This window comes from Rhinatrema bivittatum, chromosome 4 (assembly GCF_901001135.1).
Source record: "Rhinatrema bivittatum chromosome 4, aRhiBiv1.1, whole genome shotgun sequence".
In the NCBI taxonomy this organism is placed as follows: Eukaryota; Metazoa; Chordata; class Amphibia; order Gymnophiona; family Rhinatrematidae; genus Rhinatrema; species Rhinatrema bivittatum.
The window spans coordinates 171,730,074-171,747,543 of NC_042618.1; the positions used below are offsets into that span (position 1 = coordinate 171,730,074).

Consider the following 17,470-nt stretch of genomic DNA (forward strand, 5'->3'; position numbering starts at 1 on the left):
AAGGGATTTATTTTAATTTCTTTTTTTTTTTTTTTCTTTTTCTGGTGTATTATGAACAACATTGAATCGTGCTGAATTAGTAACATTCCAAACCACGTTTCCTCCCGGTATGAATGTCACGCAGAACATTCTCCCCACTACTTCAATTGATAAAACATCAGCAGCGCATTTAAATCCGTTTTTAATATTTCAGTCTTGACGTGTGCTACAATTCTTAGTGCACATTTCTGTCCCTAGGCTACTGCACATTGGGACGAGATGACCTGGCTTCTTTGTAGGTTGTGACACCTTTCACCGGGCCAGCACAAGAGTAATCAAAGACTTTGTTCTGCAGAAGGAGATTTGTGCGGACGCAGGAACTCCCACAGTACCACTTTTCTGGTTGCTCGAATGACAGCTATCACAGCCCACAAAGAGGCCAAGTGTTCTCCGGGGCTAAAATGGCTCCAAGGTAAAAAGGTCTTATTTACCATCCGTGGATGCTTTGTATCGTTCCATCCCCTGGTGCACACTGTAGACACATTTCCAGACTTCTCTAGGCAGCAGTGCTTAATCGTAACCCATTTTTCTGCTTCTCTTATAGCAGAGGAAGAAGATTTGCTGACTCTTAACCTGCAGAACTTGGCTACCATCGCTGCGGCATGGTCGCTGGTGGAAGCCGCTAGCCTAGGTAGAGGCCCACCGGGGATTGATCTTATGTACAGCCAGTGTTGCTCTGCCTCCAGCTCTAGAGTGCACGTCCTTCGCAGGAAATACACCTGGACCCCCAAAGCAAAACCAGTGAGTACTCCACATCCGCGAAGTTTATTTCTTTTCAGCTTCAGTCAGCGAGGAGAAGAAAGTTTGCTGTATGACACCAAGGGGGGTCGCATTTAGTAAAACAGTATCTCTGTTTCCAAAAATTCGTCAAGATCTAATTGTACTTGGGGCCTAGTCTCCCGGCTTGGTACACAGGACTGGGAACCCAGAGGAACAGTCTCTTCAAAAATTAATTAGAAAGTGCACCACAGATGTGCATTCATTTGAAACGAAATTGAAAAACATGACAAATCAGCCAGTTTTTGTTTCATTTCAAACAATCAAAAAATGTTTTTTTCCCCTGAAATGGGCCTTTAGGCGGGATCAGGCCTCAGCCTAGTCCCATTGCCAGGACCCAGCCCAATGCTGGGTGCTGTCATTGAGGCCCAAGTCTGACATCACAGCCTGACTGAGGCTGGGTTCCATTGCTGAGGCCTGGGCCTGGACCTCAGAGATGAGACCTGGCCTCGGCCGGGCCACAGTGTCGGGTCTGGGCTTTGGAGATGGGACGTGGCCTCAAGCTGGGCCCTGGAGTTGTGCCTAGGGGTCTCGGGCCTGGCCTCAGCGTCAGGTCTGTGGCTGGGCCTTGGCTTCTGCAACAAGACTCAGCCTCGGGCCAGACCATGATGACAGGACCCAGCCTGAGGCGCAGGCCTCAGAGATGGGACCTGGGCTTGGGCTGGGCCCTGGTGTCGGGCCTGGATCTAGTCCTCTGTGATGGAACCCTGCCTCAGGCCTGACCTTGGCCCATTTTTCCTTTTACAGAAAAGTCAGTGGGGCCTATGGATTCCTTTCCTCATTGACTGCAATGTAAAATGAAAAAATGAATGATATGACCAAGCAATTTTTTTTTGTTTAAGACGAACCTGATGAATTACTGTGTAATAAATAAATAAATAAATGAACAATCAGAACCACATTTTTTGACTCTCCGCACCCCTATAGTGCACGCAAATAAAGTGGATTTTATAACTGTGTGAGCTACTTGAAGGCTGCTCCCTTTATTTCTCTGCTCCCATGTGCTCCCTCTTGTTTTAGTTTCGGAATTCATAATATTTTGTTCTCTAATTCTAAAGCAATCTCATAATTTTGAAAATCAAAATGCCAAGAAATAAGAAAACTAAAATGAATGCAACTGTTTGGAGCCGAGTTTCTTCCCTGGCTTGTTTTCAGAGATTTTTGGGGTGATATGGAGTCTAGCTCCGCAGTGACTGCCTGTGCCTGAGAGCTGTAACATTGCACCCTGCTGGTTTTGGTGTGCTCTAGGTTTGTCCCCTGAAGGCTGCCATTGAGCAGCTGGATACGCAGGAAGTTGAGATGCGTATGATGCTGGCAGAACTGCAGCGACGCTACAAGGAGAAGCAACGGGAGCTAGTGAAGCTGCAGCGACGGCACGACCATCAGTAAGTTTCCCATTCTCTCCTCCGTTCCTCAGAGGCGGCTTGGGAAAAGCCCTCAACTATTCCTTCTGCCTGTACAAGCTTCACGTTGGTGTACAGCACTTTTCCTTCCTGGCATTTTGCATGGAAGCACACAGGGCCAGCCTTTGGGGTGTGCGATCCGTGCGGCTGCACAGGGTGCCACCTTCCTCCTGCAACCCTTCCATCCGGCACTTGAATGTAATCTGCTTTGAAGTGGCTGAAAGGCGGGCTATAAAATAAATAAATAAATAAATGTGATGTCTGCAAGCAGCGGAGACTCGGGAAGGCTGTGCAGGAGGAAGGATGCCTCTTGTCTGTGGAGATGGGGGAAGGATCAGTCGGCGGGGAGGATGAGGAGGGGAGGGGAGAAAAAGAGGGGAATGCAGCAGGACAAGAAAAAAAGAGAGAGAGAGGGGAATACTGAGTGCTTTGGGCAAGGGGGGGGGGTCCTGGTGCTGGGTATTGGGGATGGAGGGGTGGGGGAGAGATGAGTATATTGTGCCAGTACCACTGCTGTTGCTGAAGGAAGGATACTGCGTCAGAGCTCTACCAAGGCAGGAGATGGGGTTGGGCCCCAATTTATTTTTCGACAGGGTTCTGGCTAGCTTAGAGCTGGTCCTGGAAGCACATTTTGATTCAAGGCACACATTTACTAGTGACCAGTTTCTGTAAAGAGACTCGATGACCGTTGCACCCCTGATGCATTCTGGTGCCGGTAGTTCTGATTTTAAATGGAAGAAGCTGAACTACAAAATCCCACTGTGGGAAGTAGTGTCCAAAAATATGAATGGCCGAAAGTCTCCCTCCAAAGATTCAGTCACTCGGCAGCTGTGTAGAGTCCTGATAATTTACCTTGACCTTTTTTGCACGCAGTATCATGCGTGCAAAAAACGTGTATCCAGCTTAGACACATGTTTTTTGAACGTGCGCACATTCCCTCTCTTGGGTGCTCGATGTAATACTCAAATGAGCTGGCACGCTGAAAAGGACGCACAGTGGATAAATTGTGTGTCCCTAGCGCGTCCGTGGCATCGAGCGCCCAGGAGAAATGGCTGTGCGAGGTAAGGAAAAAGGACACTCAAGATGAAGAGGAATACTAATAGTCATCGATGCTTCTTGGTGGTACTTTTTATTCTTATTTTGTGCGCAGCTACTGTGATCATGTTTGTTCATTGTTTTTCTTCTGTGACTGGAATAAAACAGATTTACAAAAAGAAGAAAAAAAGGAAAACGGACACTCAGTTTTCCGAGCGTCCATTTTCCTAACCCGTGCACAGCCACGGGTTAGGAAAATGGATGCTCGTGAATTGAGCTCCCCTGTTCCTAACCTGACCGCTGTCAAGATTTTTTTTTCCCATGTTTGCAGCTTTCTGTAGTTCCTCCTGCTTTAGTATCACAATGATATCAAGTAGGAGGAACCACAGAAAAGCTGCCGGCCGAATTTTAAAATGGCCGCGCACGCAAATACTGGCGCTTATGCGTGTGGCCAGGCGCCGTGCGCATTTTCAAAGGGCCCGGCCACGTGCATAAGTGCCGATTTGCACACAAGTGCCGGGCTCTGGAAAAGGGGGTGGGCCGGGGGGCGTGGTCTGAGGTGGGCGGGACAGAAGCCGGCCATTAGCCGCTGTCCTGGGGACGTGTGCGCCGGCAACCGGCTGGTGCGTGCAAGTTGCTTCTGCTCCAACGGAGCAGTAATTAAAAAAAATTTTTTTACTTAGGTAGGGGATAGGGGTCGGGGTGGAGAAGGGGAAAGGAAAGAGGCAGGGGGGTAGGGAACGGGGGAAGGTCCGATTGCGTCGCCACGCGTAACTTACTAAAATTCCACCCCTCTCCCCCTGTAGTTTTTGCTTTTCTGAGCATGGCTTGGAGTGCCTCAAAACTTAACACCAGCTCTGGGCTGGTGTTAATTTTTGAAGGTTAAAATGTGCACGTCAGGCACCCATTTTTATTTTATTTTTTTTACATCATGGGATACTAGCTAATAGCCTCATCAGCATGGCATTTGCACATATTGTGTGCTATTAGCTATGCGCGTTTTGGACGCGCTAATCCCGATATTGCATTGGGCGCGTGACTAGCACGTTGAAAATGCTTTAGCGACAGGCTGAGCTCGGTGCCCGATGTTGCATCGGGCTCTTTGCTCGGTAGGTTTCATTCCAGTTACATGCACAACAAGTGTTTCAGCTGTATGCACAGATTCTGTTTGTAAAAAAAAAAAAAAGGCTGTAATTTCCAAGTAACAGCACATGACAGCTGTAAGAAGCTAGACTTTCCATGCAGGCCATAAACTCCTCATGACCCCAGGATACACTTCAGCGTTGACCAGCTCAGAAAGGTTCGCAAAGCAGAATCAAAGTAAACATGTCCCAGACTTCTGCCACGCGATTAAGTACAGATGTATGTTGTTAATTAGCTTTATTATTAATATGGGATGTGTGCACGTGCGCAAGTAGAGTCCCTCTTGGCAGGGGTGATGGAGCTGATTCTTGCGCACCAGATGAGAGATGCCAGGCTCTGCTTGCTTCCAGCACTGTGGTCTCTGCAGACTGCCTCATATGTAGTGAGTTTCATCCAGGTCTGTTCTGTGACTGCTCGTCCTGCTGTGGACTGGATGCTGCCCATCTCAGCTCAACAAATCAAGTCCCTTTTTTTTTTTTTTTTTTTCCCCTTGACTGGTTGCAGGAGGGAGGAGAGCAGCCGAAGCCCAGCGAGACGGGGCCCGGGACGGCCAAGGAAACGCAAGTACTGCAGTACTCTGGCCTCCCTCAGGCCTATTGGCCAGTTAGCAAAGTGCGAGGGCAAGAAACTCAAGTGAGTCCCTGGAGGAGATGAGGCTAACAGAACTTACTGCCATGTTCAGGGTGTGGGAGGAGGGTCTGACCCTACTGCCATGTTTATGATGGGGGAGGGCATTTGTGTTCAATATATTTTGCAGTTTTGTTTTTAGATATGTTTTGCGTATGTATATGTGTGTTATGTATATTTCTGTATTTGCATATATGTATGCATGTGTCTGTGTGTGAATGTATGTTTGTGTATACAGATATATGTAAGTGTGCATGTTTATCCACGTGCATATATACATATATGTATACCTACTTGTACATATATGTATATCCTTGGGCATTTGTGCATGTATATGTATATATGCATGACTATATGCGTACATACGTGTATACTTGTTTGTATATATACACATTTATGTATCCCCACATGTATTTGTATGTATGTTTGTATGTGCAAATATGGCTATCTGCTTACAAAGACAGAGAACTATTTCCTGTCTCATTTGGCATCTGGTTCCACTCATCCATAGCTGATAAGTGAACTTGCTGCTGATGGAAATATCAGCCTCATTTGTACCTTTCTGCATGACTTTATATAATGAATATATTTATATATGCAGAGCTGTCTGGGATTATTTTAGCTCTCCTGTTTCTGTGGCTCCATCTCTCTGCCTTCACATGTGCTCATCTCTATGTCCCTCCTTCCTTTCTCTCTCTCTCTGCTTCATTCCCTTTCCCTCTGGTTCTTTCTCTTTCACTCACTCTCTCTCTTTGGTTCTCCCCTTCTGGCTCTTCTTCTGTGCATTTCTTACCACCTCCCACGGATTATCATACATTCACTGTCTCACTCCCTTTGATTCTCCCTCTTTAATTCTGTCTATCTTTCTTGTACTCCCTTTTTCACTCTTTCCTTCTGGTTTTCTCCTTTTGGTTCTTCCTCTTTTGCTCTGTCCCCGGTTCTCTTCCTGGCTCTCCATCTTTCACTCCTTTCCTCTGGTTTTATTCCTCTCTTTGCTACTTTTTCCTTCTGGTTTTCTCCCTCTCTTCTCCGTTCTTCACGCTTTCCTTCTGGTTTTCTCCCTCTTTCACGCTCCGGTTCTTGCTCTTTCATTCTCCCTCTCTAGTTCTCCCTCTGTCATTTTCTCTCTCACTTTCACTCTCTCTCCCTCTAGGTCTTCCTCTTTCTCTCCCTATTATTTTCCCTATGTCATTCTCTCCCTCTGATTTTCTCCCTCTTGTTCTGTCACTTTCTCTCCTTCTCATTCTCCCTCTTTCACCCTCTCCCTCTAGGTCTCCTTCCTTCACTTTCTCTCTTTAGTTCTGCCTGTTACTTTCTCTATCTGGTTCTCCCTCGTTCACCCTCTAGTTCTCATTCTGTCACTCTTTATTTCACTCTCTGTAGTTCTCCCTCTTTCATTCTGTCTCTGGTTCTCCTTCTTTCACTGTCTCCCTCTGGCCCTCCCTCTGTCTCCCTCCCTCTCTGACTGTAAAGGCTCAGGCTTGCTGTTGCTGTCCTCCTAGGGGAGTGCACCCCATGGAAGTGGCAGGCAGCATTGCATAACAGCCTCCCGCTCTGTGGTCTGCAGTCATTGGTCACGCTGCAGTGCTGTTCATAGCTGCTGGCGCGGTATTATTATCCATTAGCCGCCCAGTGCAGTCATTCCTGCACTCCCGGGCCCTGTATAATTGTCCTTCTCTGCTACAAATTGCTTCTCCCGGCAGGGCCATTTGCATAAATCCTTAGAGCTAGTCCAAACATGATTGGAGTGTGTGTGCGCAATGCATCAAGCTTGATGATTTGGTAATAATAGTTAAATCTGTACTAAATGGTTCCTTCAATTAAGACAGAGAAAAAAAATTAATCTCTAGGTTTTATGTCACAAAACATTAGCAAATGGAGTGAAGGTTGGAAGGAAGAAACAGCATTTAGCATCGGATAAGAGCTGCAACATGGTAGCACCATATGGCTAGTCAAAATTCCGCCTGGCTATTTAGATTGCATCTTTGGTCGGCTTCCCTTTTAATACTTATTCCAGAGGACAACTCCAGTGGCAACTTTGGCAGAAAAAGAAATTCCTGCCACCTTGGTCTCAGAGCGCAGACAGCTGGTTTACGCTCGGAAAACCAGCCAAGGGTTTTTATTAGTTATGGTGTCTACAGCCATGGCAAACAGAAGCAGGAGGCACTAGGCAGGGCTGCAGATCTCTCCAGCGGGGTCTAATCTGACGGAGTCATATTTCTATCACATGTATTCTATTTGCCTGGAATTTGCTCTTTATTGGTTTTGAAGAATTTTTTTTTTTTTTTAATTAGAAATGAAGTTCTGTCCTTTCGCTTTTGCTAAATCTTGTGGTGGTATCACAGTTCCCGTAAGAGATAAAATGGTGGCGTTACATGTCTGGATCAGGCCAGGACAGAAAATGGCCTTTTGGGAAAAGAGCTGTAAAGATTCAAACACTGTTAGTTTTTAACGTTGTTTATCCTGTTCTCATGTTGTGCTGAAGAGCTACAGGACATTCTGGTAAAGAGTCCATAAGAATAATGAAATGGTTAATATTGATTTTCACCTCTGAACCCTTGCATGCGGTCAGACCTAGCTGGTTTCTCCAGCCACGTCCAAGGTTTCTCCTTCTGCCTGGTTTCTTATTTCCTATGGGAGTCCAAGGGTTTTAATTTTTTTTTTAAGTTTATTTTTTTTTCCTGCTGAACCGTCTTTCTCCACCACAGTCTATTCAGAATTCAGCTGCTCTACTTCTCTGTCTTCATTGTCGCCATAATCGTGTAACTCCTCTTCTCAAGAAAGACGCTACATTGGCTTCCTGTCCACTTGTGCAGACAGTTTCTGTTATTCATTCTGCAGTTCCTCGTTACCTCGCTGGTCTTCTCTCTCTCCTACACCCTTCCCTGTGAACTCTGTTCATCTGTCAAGTCTTCTCTTATCTGTGCCCTTCTCCTCCTGGCTCCGCGCTTTCCGCCTTGCTGAGCTGTATGCCTGGAACGGCCTTCTTGCATCAGTGCATCATGCTCCTTCTCTGGCTATATTCAAATCCAGTTTAGAGCTCAATTTTTTAAAGCTGCATTTAAATCCTAATTTCTTCTCTACAATAAATACGCTTCCTACAGATTCTGGTTTGCCATGGAAGTTCGCCTTGACTGGGCTGTAAGTTCCATGGAGCAGGGACAGTCTCTTAAGGGTATCTGTGCAGCACTGCATATGTCTAATAGCACTTTAAATATTCTAAATAGTAGTAGTAGAGTAGTAGTGGTACTACATGGGTAATTCTCAGCCCAGAGACAAGCAGCAGTGCACATTATGGACTTGCCACTCCTTCCTGTTGCACTTTCCATCTCACGGCCTCCCACATCTCAGCAGGGTCTACAGGCAGGGGGAGGAGAACATGAGCTTGTTTCTGATAAACAAACTGCTTCAGTCAATTTGGCTGCAAAAGACCCCATTTTAATCGATCAATTAATTAATTAATTTTAAAATTTAAATATTTTTATTCCACCAATAATAACTATATTATGCTTGGCGGATCACAGCGTCAACGTAAAATACAGTCTTAAGAACACACATAACAAACTGGTATATAAAAATCAGCAGAATCTTAAATCTGTCTTCTTTCTAGTTTTCTAATGAGAAAGCTTCTGAAAACAACAGTCTTTTTAATGTATTTATAAATACCTTAAAATCTGTTAAAAACCGTAGTTCATCTGGTAGCACATTCCAGGACCCATAACAGACAGTGCTTGGTTACGCGAGCTTCTTTAACTCCTGAAATATCAAGCAGTTTTGAATGGACAGAATGCAAAGTTTTTATACTTATTAAGTGGAAGTGAATCTATAAACTGGTAACAGTTTGTGATACTAAGGTAAAGTGGGAAATTGCTATTAGAATATATATATATATATATATAAAAATTAAAAAAAGGAGAGAAGCAACATCTTATTCCCAGATGATATACATTTATCTCCAAACCTGAGGCAGAGAGCCCAAGAGGATGGGACAAATAGATGAGACTTGCACAGCTGGAGAAGAATGGCATTTCACCTCAGCTCTTACTTTCCTACATTTGGAAAAACATCGGACAAAATCCTATGTCTCTGCTGGGGTTATGAAGAGGCAAACAGGTTGCAGTGGAGAAAGGTTCTAGAACAAGGGAGTATGATATGAGGCTGGGAGAGTAATGCCAGGAGGCATTTCTTCAAATAAATGGTGGTAGAGAAGTGCTTGAGAGGTAAAGTTGTATGAGATAATCAAGACATTAAAACTGCTGGTAAACAGATAACTTGGAAGGACTAGATAAATTGTGGCATGCACTTGCTGGATCAGATACTTGCAAGAACAGGCCGCACTTACACATTCTCAGGGATATAACAAAAATATACAGAAACTGGTAGCACCTTAGAGACCAACAGAATTATTGAGGCATTTGTTTTCAAGGGCAAGAGTCCACGTCATCAGATGCATGAAGTGTAATGGAGGAGGTGAATATATATATATATATTCAGTTTACTGGTGGTATTGTCCCCTAATGGACATACCATTTCGGAAGTCCAGATAAAATGTATTCTATGTATTAAAAATGGTTGAAGGAAGACCAAATGACTGCCATTATGGTTTAATGGTGAGGTAAAGGAGGCAGTTAAAACTAAAAGGGCTTTGTTAAAAAAAAAAATGAAAAGCAGACCCAAATGATGTAAATTGGCACAAGTATCAACACTGGCAAGTTAGATGTAAAACAGTGGTAAGTAAGGCCAAGAAAGAATTTTAGAAAAAAGCTTGCCAATGAGGCAAAAATCTTTTTCAAACACATTTGAAGCAAAAAGCCTGCAAGGGAGTCAGTTGGGCTGCTAGATGACTGTGGGGTAAAAGGAGCGCTCAGGGAAGCCAAGGAAATAGCAGAAAAACTGAATGAATTCTTTGCTTTGGTCTTTACCGAGAAGGATGTTGGGAATATACCCACACATGAAACATTCTTTAATGGTGGAGATTCTAAAACAAATATATGTGAAAATGGAGGCTGTACCAGATTGGATTGACAAACTAAAGAGTAACAAAGCACCAGGGCTGGATGGCATTCACCCCTGAGTTCTGAAAGAACTAAAACATAAAATTGCAAACCTGTTACTAGTAATCTGAAACCTATCATTTAAAATAGCCACGATACCTGCAGACTAAAAGGTGACCAATATGACACTGGTTTTTAAAAAGGGCTCTGGGTGTGATTTGGGAAACTAGACCGGTGAACCTGATATCAGTGCTGGGCAAAATGGAAGAAGCTAGTTCTAAAAACAAAATCACTGGCCATAATAGATAGACATGGTTTAATGGGGAAGAGTCAACATGGTTTTAGCAAAGGGAAGTCTTGCCTTACCAAACTTTTAGATTTTTTTTTGAAAGTGTAAATAAACACACAAATAAAGATGATCTGGCTGATATTGTGCATTTGGATTTTCAGAAGATATTTAACAAAGTCCCCCATGAAAGACTCTCAGGAAATTAGAAAGTAATGGGATAGAAGGCAGTGGTTTAAAGACAGGAAACAGAAGGTCAGCTATCCAAATGGAGAAATGTCATTAGTGGAGTACCAGGAGGATCGGTACTGAGACCTGTGCTATTTAACATCTTCATAAATGATCTGGAAAAGGGACCAGCAGGAAGTATTAACAAACCTGCAGAAAGACAAGTGAGGCGATCAGATTTGCAGATGACACAAAATCTTTGAACGTTGCTAAAATAGCAGTGGATTGTGAGGAACTGCAGAAGGACTTTGTGAGACTTGGAGACTGGGCATCTGAATGGCAGATGAAATGTAATCCGGAAATGTGCATAGTGATGCCCATAGGAAAAAAAATAATCCAAACTTCCTGTACAAAGGTGCTGGGCTTTGATTTGGGAGTCACCACCCAGGAAAAGAACCTTGGAGTCCTGGCGGACAATACCTTGGAATCCTCAGCTCAGTGTTCAAAGAAGCAAATCGAATGTTAGGAATGATCCGAAAAGGAACGGAGAATAAAACAGAACATATCGTGCTGCCTCTGTATTGATTCATAGTGTGACTGCACTTTGAGTATTCAATGCAGTCCTGGTCGCCCCATCTCAAAAAAAGATATAGCAGAGCTAGAAAAGGTGCAGAGGAGGAAAGCAAAACTGATAAAGGGGGATGGAGCGGCTCCCCTATGAGGAGACGCTATGCAGGTTTAAGTCTCTTTAGCTTTGAAAAGAGACGGCTGAGAAGGGACCTGATAGAAGTTTATAAAATTATGAGTAGGGTGGATCAGGTAGATAAAAGATGGTTATTTATCCTTTCGAATAATACTCAAGCCAAGGGGACATTCTATGAAACTAGCAAACAACAGATTTAAAGCAAATTGCAGAAAGTGCTTTTTAACTGAATGCACAATCAAAACTGTTGAATCTGTTGCCAGAGGACGTGATCACGGTGACTAGCATAGTGGGTTTTGAAAGGGGTTTGGGCAGGTTCCTGGAGGAAAAGTCCATAACATATTATTAGGTGGACTAAGGAAACCCAAGGAGTGAGTATCAGGAAACAGATCTACCTTGTGAGATCTGCCGGGTGCTTGCGACCCAGACTGGCCACTGGGCTCGATGGACCTTGGTCTGACCCAGCATGGCATTTCTTATGTTCTCACTCGTAAGCCAGGGCATGTTGGGTACAGTCTCCATCTCTCAAAATTCAATGCTAGTGCTCTTCTTAATGCATTATGTTAAGAGGGCCTCCTGGAGGTCATAGGATGTAATATGCACAGAAAACATATCAAGGAGTGAGTTTGGAAGGTCTTTTAAATCAGGCCAGCAATGTCTAATAAAATTGGGACAATTTCTGTTTCTTCCTGTCACATTTTCTTGGACTCTGATTGCACTTGTTTATACTCGAGGATCTTCTCTTTCTCCGTATGTTGTACAGAATAGTCAGCTGGTGCAGATACTTCTCAGGTATCTCTCCTTTACCAACACCTGCTGTGCTTTGCTTGGGATAATCTCTCCAAATGAATTTTTGTGCACACACCATGACAAAAATCAGTCTCACACCTACATAAGCCAGGGTGTTTTGGATACGATCTCCATCTCTAAGATTCGTTGCTAGTGTTCACATCAGTACTTGCTTTGTGCCAAGGAGAAGCCTCCTTCTGGAGTTCATAAGATGTAATATAGACAAGCAACTTATCAAGGTGCACTTGGAAAAGCTTTTTAGTCAGGCTGGTGGTGCCCAATACAACTGGGACAATTTTGTATCTTTCTGCAATATTTTCATGGTCTATGATTGCATCTCTTGGTACTTGAGGATCTTTTCTTTCCCGGTACGTTGTGCAGAATAGACCCTTGGTAATGTTTTTTTGCGCAATACCATGACAGAAATTAACCTCCTTTGTAAGCCAGGGGATACTGGGTACGATTGCAATCTCTCAGATTTACTGCTAGTGCTCTTCTTAATACTTGCATTGAGCCAAAGAGAGCTTGTTTCTGGAGCTCACAGGATGCAATATGTACAGGCAACCTATCAAGGAGGGCTTGGAAATTCTTTTTAATGAGGCCGATGGCTACATTTTCATGGTCTCTGATTGCATCTCCACAGAACAGTCACTTGGAACTGACATTAGGAGCATTGCTGATCTTGTGCTTTTCTCCTATAACACAATGTCTGGTTGCTTGGCTGTGCTGGGATGGTGGTGTCTTCTGTATGTCTCCCCGCATCTACCTGTGTGTGTATACTGAGATATATATATATATATACAGTATATACTTATACACACACCTCCCACCTCCACTACAGGCATCTGATAGAGTTGACTCTTGTCCTCAAAAGCTTATGCCTCAATAAATCTGTGGGTCTACAAAGTGCCACCAGCCTCTGTGTCCTTTGTATGATAAAACATGGTGTCCCCTCCTAAACCAGCAGTAAGCACTACAGGAGGATGAGGATGCAACTCTGGAAGGTGAAGCCTTCCCCCCCTTGCCTTTTCCATTGCTTACCTCGTCTCTTTTGCATCTTCTCTGGTTAATTTTCCTCCGTGCACACTTTTTAATGTTATGATTATTGCTGCTGTTACACCAGAGGTCCAGAGCTCCCTACAAATGCATTGTTTTATTGCAATTATGTGTTGTATTCTTAACACATTAATAAAAATCAATATTATTAAAAAAAAAAAACAAATGGGTGGCTGCTGTGGGCGGCTTCACAGCAGGGGAGGCAGGCCTGGGACAAGCAGGGAGGATCCCTAGTGGTTGGGGAAATGAGGAGAAAGTGGGAGATTACCTTGGGTCTATGGGAGGGTGCTCAGCCTGGATGAGGCTCTCTGTTTTTGTCTGCTGCACTGGTCTTTGTTTCTCTGGGCAATCAGGATGCTTCCCCAAGCCAGCCAGCTCTGTAACTGTATACATTACCCAAAAGTATGTATTCTGTTGTTGTGGCACTCCCAGCCATCTTGGGCGAGTGAAACAGTTTCTTTCAGGGTGCTAAAAGGTGCCATTGGGGTTATCAACAGCTGAAGCAGCACCTCCCAAGTATCTGTTGGCAGCCGAGCAGTTACACCCTTTAGCCAGATGCATGGTAGCAGGGGGGAGGTTGGAGCTGGAAAATGCATTTGGATGAGGGTTCTTTTGTCTCTGAACACTGTCTGTCTCTTTTGTTCCCTTCGCTTGCCACCTCTCCTGCTCTCTGGCTCTTGGTTCAGTTCAAAGAAACTTTCTTGTTGTAAAATTACGCGCACACCCCCTGCATGTGCATCAGGAAGAGCAGAGTCTTGGGCGGGATTTCCATTTACGTGCATTCGTTTCTGATTTTAAAAAGCTTGTGCATAATTTCCCTGCACAGAGCGGAAGATGTTACTTTGTGTGGGTAATTTTAGTGGGTTAGCTCTCAAAGCAAACTTGTGCGCCTGAATCTACTTTGAAAAGGATCCCAGCAAATCCTTGCCCCACAAGTTGCACCTGCTACAATGTCTGCACAGATTTTCCATGGCAATTCCCACGCGCACGTTTTAAAATCCAGAAAGTCGGCTTTTTAAAATCCAAACAACTCTACAGCGCCGGCCTTGGAAACACCTCTGCTCAGTCTGGGCAAAGCTGCGGGCAAACATGACGCATGCCTGTGAGTTGATGTGCATGTTGGGCGAGCAGTTTTATAACAGCCCGTTTCTGCACGGAAACCACTTTCAGCTGCAGAAGTGCTTTTGCAAATTACCCTCTAAGAAAGCAGCTGTCAGACTGTTTGCAAATACTTTTTACCCTCGGACTTTGCCCCAACGTTCAAAGAGAAAGCATACACTTTCAAACCTGCAGAGCCGTAGTTAGCCTGTGGCCAGTGTGGCCTGGGCCATAGGCCCCACTGCTGGGAGGTGCCCTGCTTCTACAGCCCAGAGGGATAAAGGCAGCAGGAAGGGAGGGGTTGGATTAGGGAGCAGAGTACCTCTTTGTTGGTCTGTTTTGCTTTGTCCAGTCCAAATTTTCCCCAGGGTCATTCCATATCAAGTGGACCAGGGGTCCACACTCAACCTCCTCCAAATCGAACAAACTTTTGCACGGATGTTCTCTAGGGTCTCAAACAAAACCGTAGTAAATTTTTCACCTGGATTTCCATTGGTTGGAGAGCTAGAGGCAGTTGAATGGAGGTCACCCTCTGAGTACCACGCAACCTAAAATGGCCATTTTGTGCAACCCCTGGTGGTAAGTTCCAGTCTAGAGTTTGGAACATAGCGTGAGCTTGCCTCCCTTATTATGGGCCAGAAAAGTATGTGAAAAATGTTACAAAAGAAATATAAGGCCTACTTTGACTCCTCATTGCTCTTGATTTATACTTTGATTCAATTGCTGACTGGACCAGTAGTCATGGCCCATGGCATATACATATAAGATTTACACTAATAGGCTTTACAGGCAACTGGAAGCAAAGATATAATTACATAAAGACACAATGTCACTTTTTTATGCAAATGTTTGCCAATTTTCAGGTGCAAACATCTCTACTGTATAGTTTTTAATTCTTTTTTATGTCATTTGAAAGAGCATCTTTTTTTCTACAAAAGTCGCCCTATTTCATTTTGGACCTGATCTTGGCTTTGCTCAGAATTAAGGTCCCAACGATATGCATCATTTGCTGTGTAACACGCAAATGAGCTAGAGATGTGAAATTCTACAGTGTGGTGAATCTTGTGCTTACCATGCTTATAGGTTATGACACATCTTGCTTCGACATACTTTTATAAATGACCCCAAATTTTATTGTGCTGTGTTATTTACTGCATGCAAGCCTGAACATGGTAATGTCATGTTAGTAGTGTGTTATGGCAGAGATTTGGGGAACATGCCCTGGCCTGTGACATCATTGTGCTCTTTGTGACGCTGGTATCATTTTTTTCTTAGTGCCAAAGGAGGACATTGAAGCAATCAGACCTGTTCAGGATGAGAGGTTTAGCAAAGGTCATACAGTTGCTGGCACAAGGGAAAATCATCAATTCAAGCCCACTGATGCAACTAAAATTTATTTATTTATTTGACAGGTTTTTTTTTCTATACCGTCGTTTGGAAGTACCATCACAACGGTTTACAAATTGAACAATAAAAGTATAAAATAACAGAATTATAATTCAAATTATTGTTAAGTAATACTAAAAATTCAAATTAATAATAAAATAAATAAAAACATCAAAAAATAAAACTTAAAACAGTATTGCATAAATATAGAGTTACTAAAAGAGCATAAAAGCAAATAAAATACAGAATAAAATCATAAATACTAAAAAGAAATGCCAACTGTTTGCTCTGAGAATCACCTTCCATTTGTTTAAAAGCCTGTATGTATAACCAAGTTTTCAGGCCCTATTAAAAATTCTGTAATCTTGTTGTAGTCTAAGGTTTACGGACATTGCATTCCAGATTTTTGGTCCTGCAAGTGAAATAGCCCTATCCCTGACCTGTGTGAGATGTGCTGTTTTTATTAATTGAATTGGTAGTACGCCTTTGTTTGCTGATTGTAGCACCCTTTGAGGAGTATGTAAACGTATTGTAGTGTTAAGCCAACCTGCGTGCTCATCATATATCAGTTTGTGTAATGTGCTGAGATCTTTGTACTGTATGTGGTATTCAACTGGAAGCCAATGTAATTCAGCTAATACTGGAGTGATGTGGGCCTTTTTCCTGCTGCCAGTTAATACTCTTGCCGCTGCGTTCTGTAGAATTTGCAATGGTCTAATGGTAGAAGCTGGTAAACCCAATAATAGTGCATTACAATAATTGGTACTGGCGAATATTAAGGGCTGTAGAATAGTTCTAAAATTCTTGTGACTAAGTAGTGGTTTGAGGTGTTTTAATATCATTAATTTCCCGTAGCCTTCTCTTACTTTCTGTGTGACATGTTGTTTTAGACTGAGCTCGTTATCGATTATTTCTCCAAGATCACGTACCTTATCGGACAGTTTAATTGTTAAATTATCGTTGATCACTATTGGTGTTTGAATAATCTGAGAGGCCTTTCTTTCTAATTGAATAAATTCAGTTTTATCCATGTTGATTACTAATTCCATTTCTGTTAAAAGCTGTTTAATTATGTTTAAATACATGGCTGCTAGTTTAAAAGTTTTATCAGGGGCATTAGCAAAATTTCAAATGACGTCACCTCATTCATTGCAAGTGTTCTAAAACATGAATATGAATATTTTCATGTCCTTCAAGTATCCAGCTTCCAAACTGGTCAGTATTTAGCTTGCATATATGATAAATCTTTAGTGGATTGGCCATATATGCTAAGTCTCAACTGAGGAACATGATGTCTTGGTCAGTTTCTTGCATCCCCAAGGTCCTGCCCAGTCATTTTACTGACCGCCCAGTAGAGACACCTGTTGGCTTCCAGACGAGAACATTATTGCTACCCTTGAGGCACCCATAACAACTTCATCAGGCAGACAGTATATTTATTCATAAGCCACTTTGTCATGCATTGATGGGACATTCAAAACCATGTGCAAGGCAAGAAAAATCACTAAGATAATTTTTGTGAAATCTGCAGTTTGTATGTAGTCTTGCCTTTCCTTGTTTTGTGCTTAAACAAAAGTTTGGAAACCTGTGGCTGGTACCTTATCTGACTGTCTGGAGTGGCCCCTGGGCGATGGGATTGTCAATTTTGCTGAATTGACAATGGCTCCGCCACCACTGACCAATGCAAAGTAACTAATCAACATACAAAGTTTTGCACTGACTTTGATAACAAATTTATGAAAATATGTCTAAACAAATATGTGTCAAAAGCTAAAAGTGTGGTAAGCACAGTAACTGAGCTGCATTGTAAAATTTCACATCTCTAGCTCATTTGAAAGTTCCACAGTTGGATGCCAAAGATGGCTCTTTTTAACATAGTCCATTCACACATACAAATAATGCTTGTCTTTAGGACTGTAATTTTGACCAAAGCAAGGCTGGGTCCAAGACGAAACAGAGTGACTTT

At 43.2% G+C, this 17,470-nt stretch overlaps 1 protein-coding gene across 1 annotated transcript in view; it reads left to right on the forward strand.

Annotated features, from left to right (window-relative positions):
* Positions 1 to 17,470, forward strand: part of BAHCC1 (BAH domain and coiled-coil containing 1) — a 216,488-nt gene that overhangs the window by 143,539 nt on the left and 55,479 nt on the right. Inside the window, exons 12-14 of the mRNA XM_029599222.1 lie at positions 584 to 780; positions 2,065 to 2,201; positions 4,902 to 5,030. Of these exons, the coding sequence (XP_029455082.1) occupies positions 584 to 780; positions 2,065 to 2,201; positions 4,902 to 5,030 (463 nt within the window). The remainder of the gene's footprint in view (positions 1 to 583; positions 781 to 2,064; positions 2,202 to 4,901; positions 5,031 to 17,470) is intronic.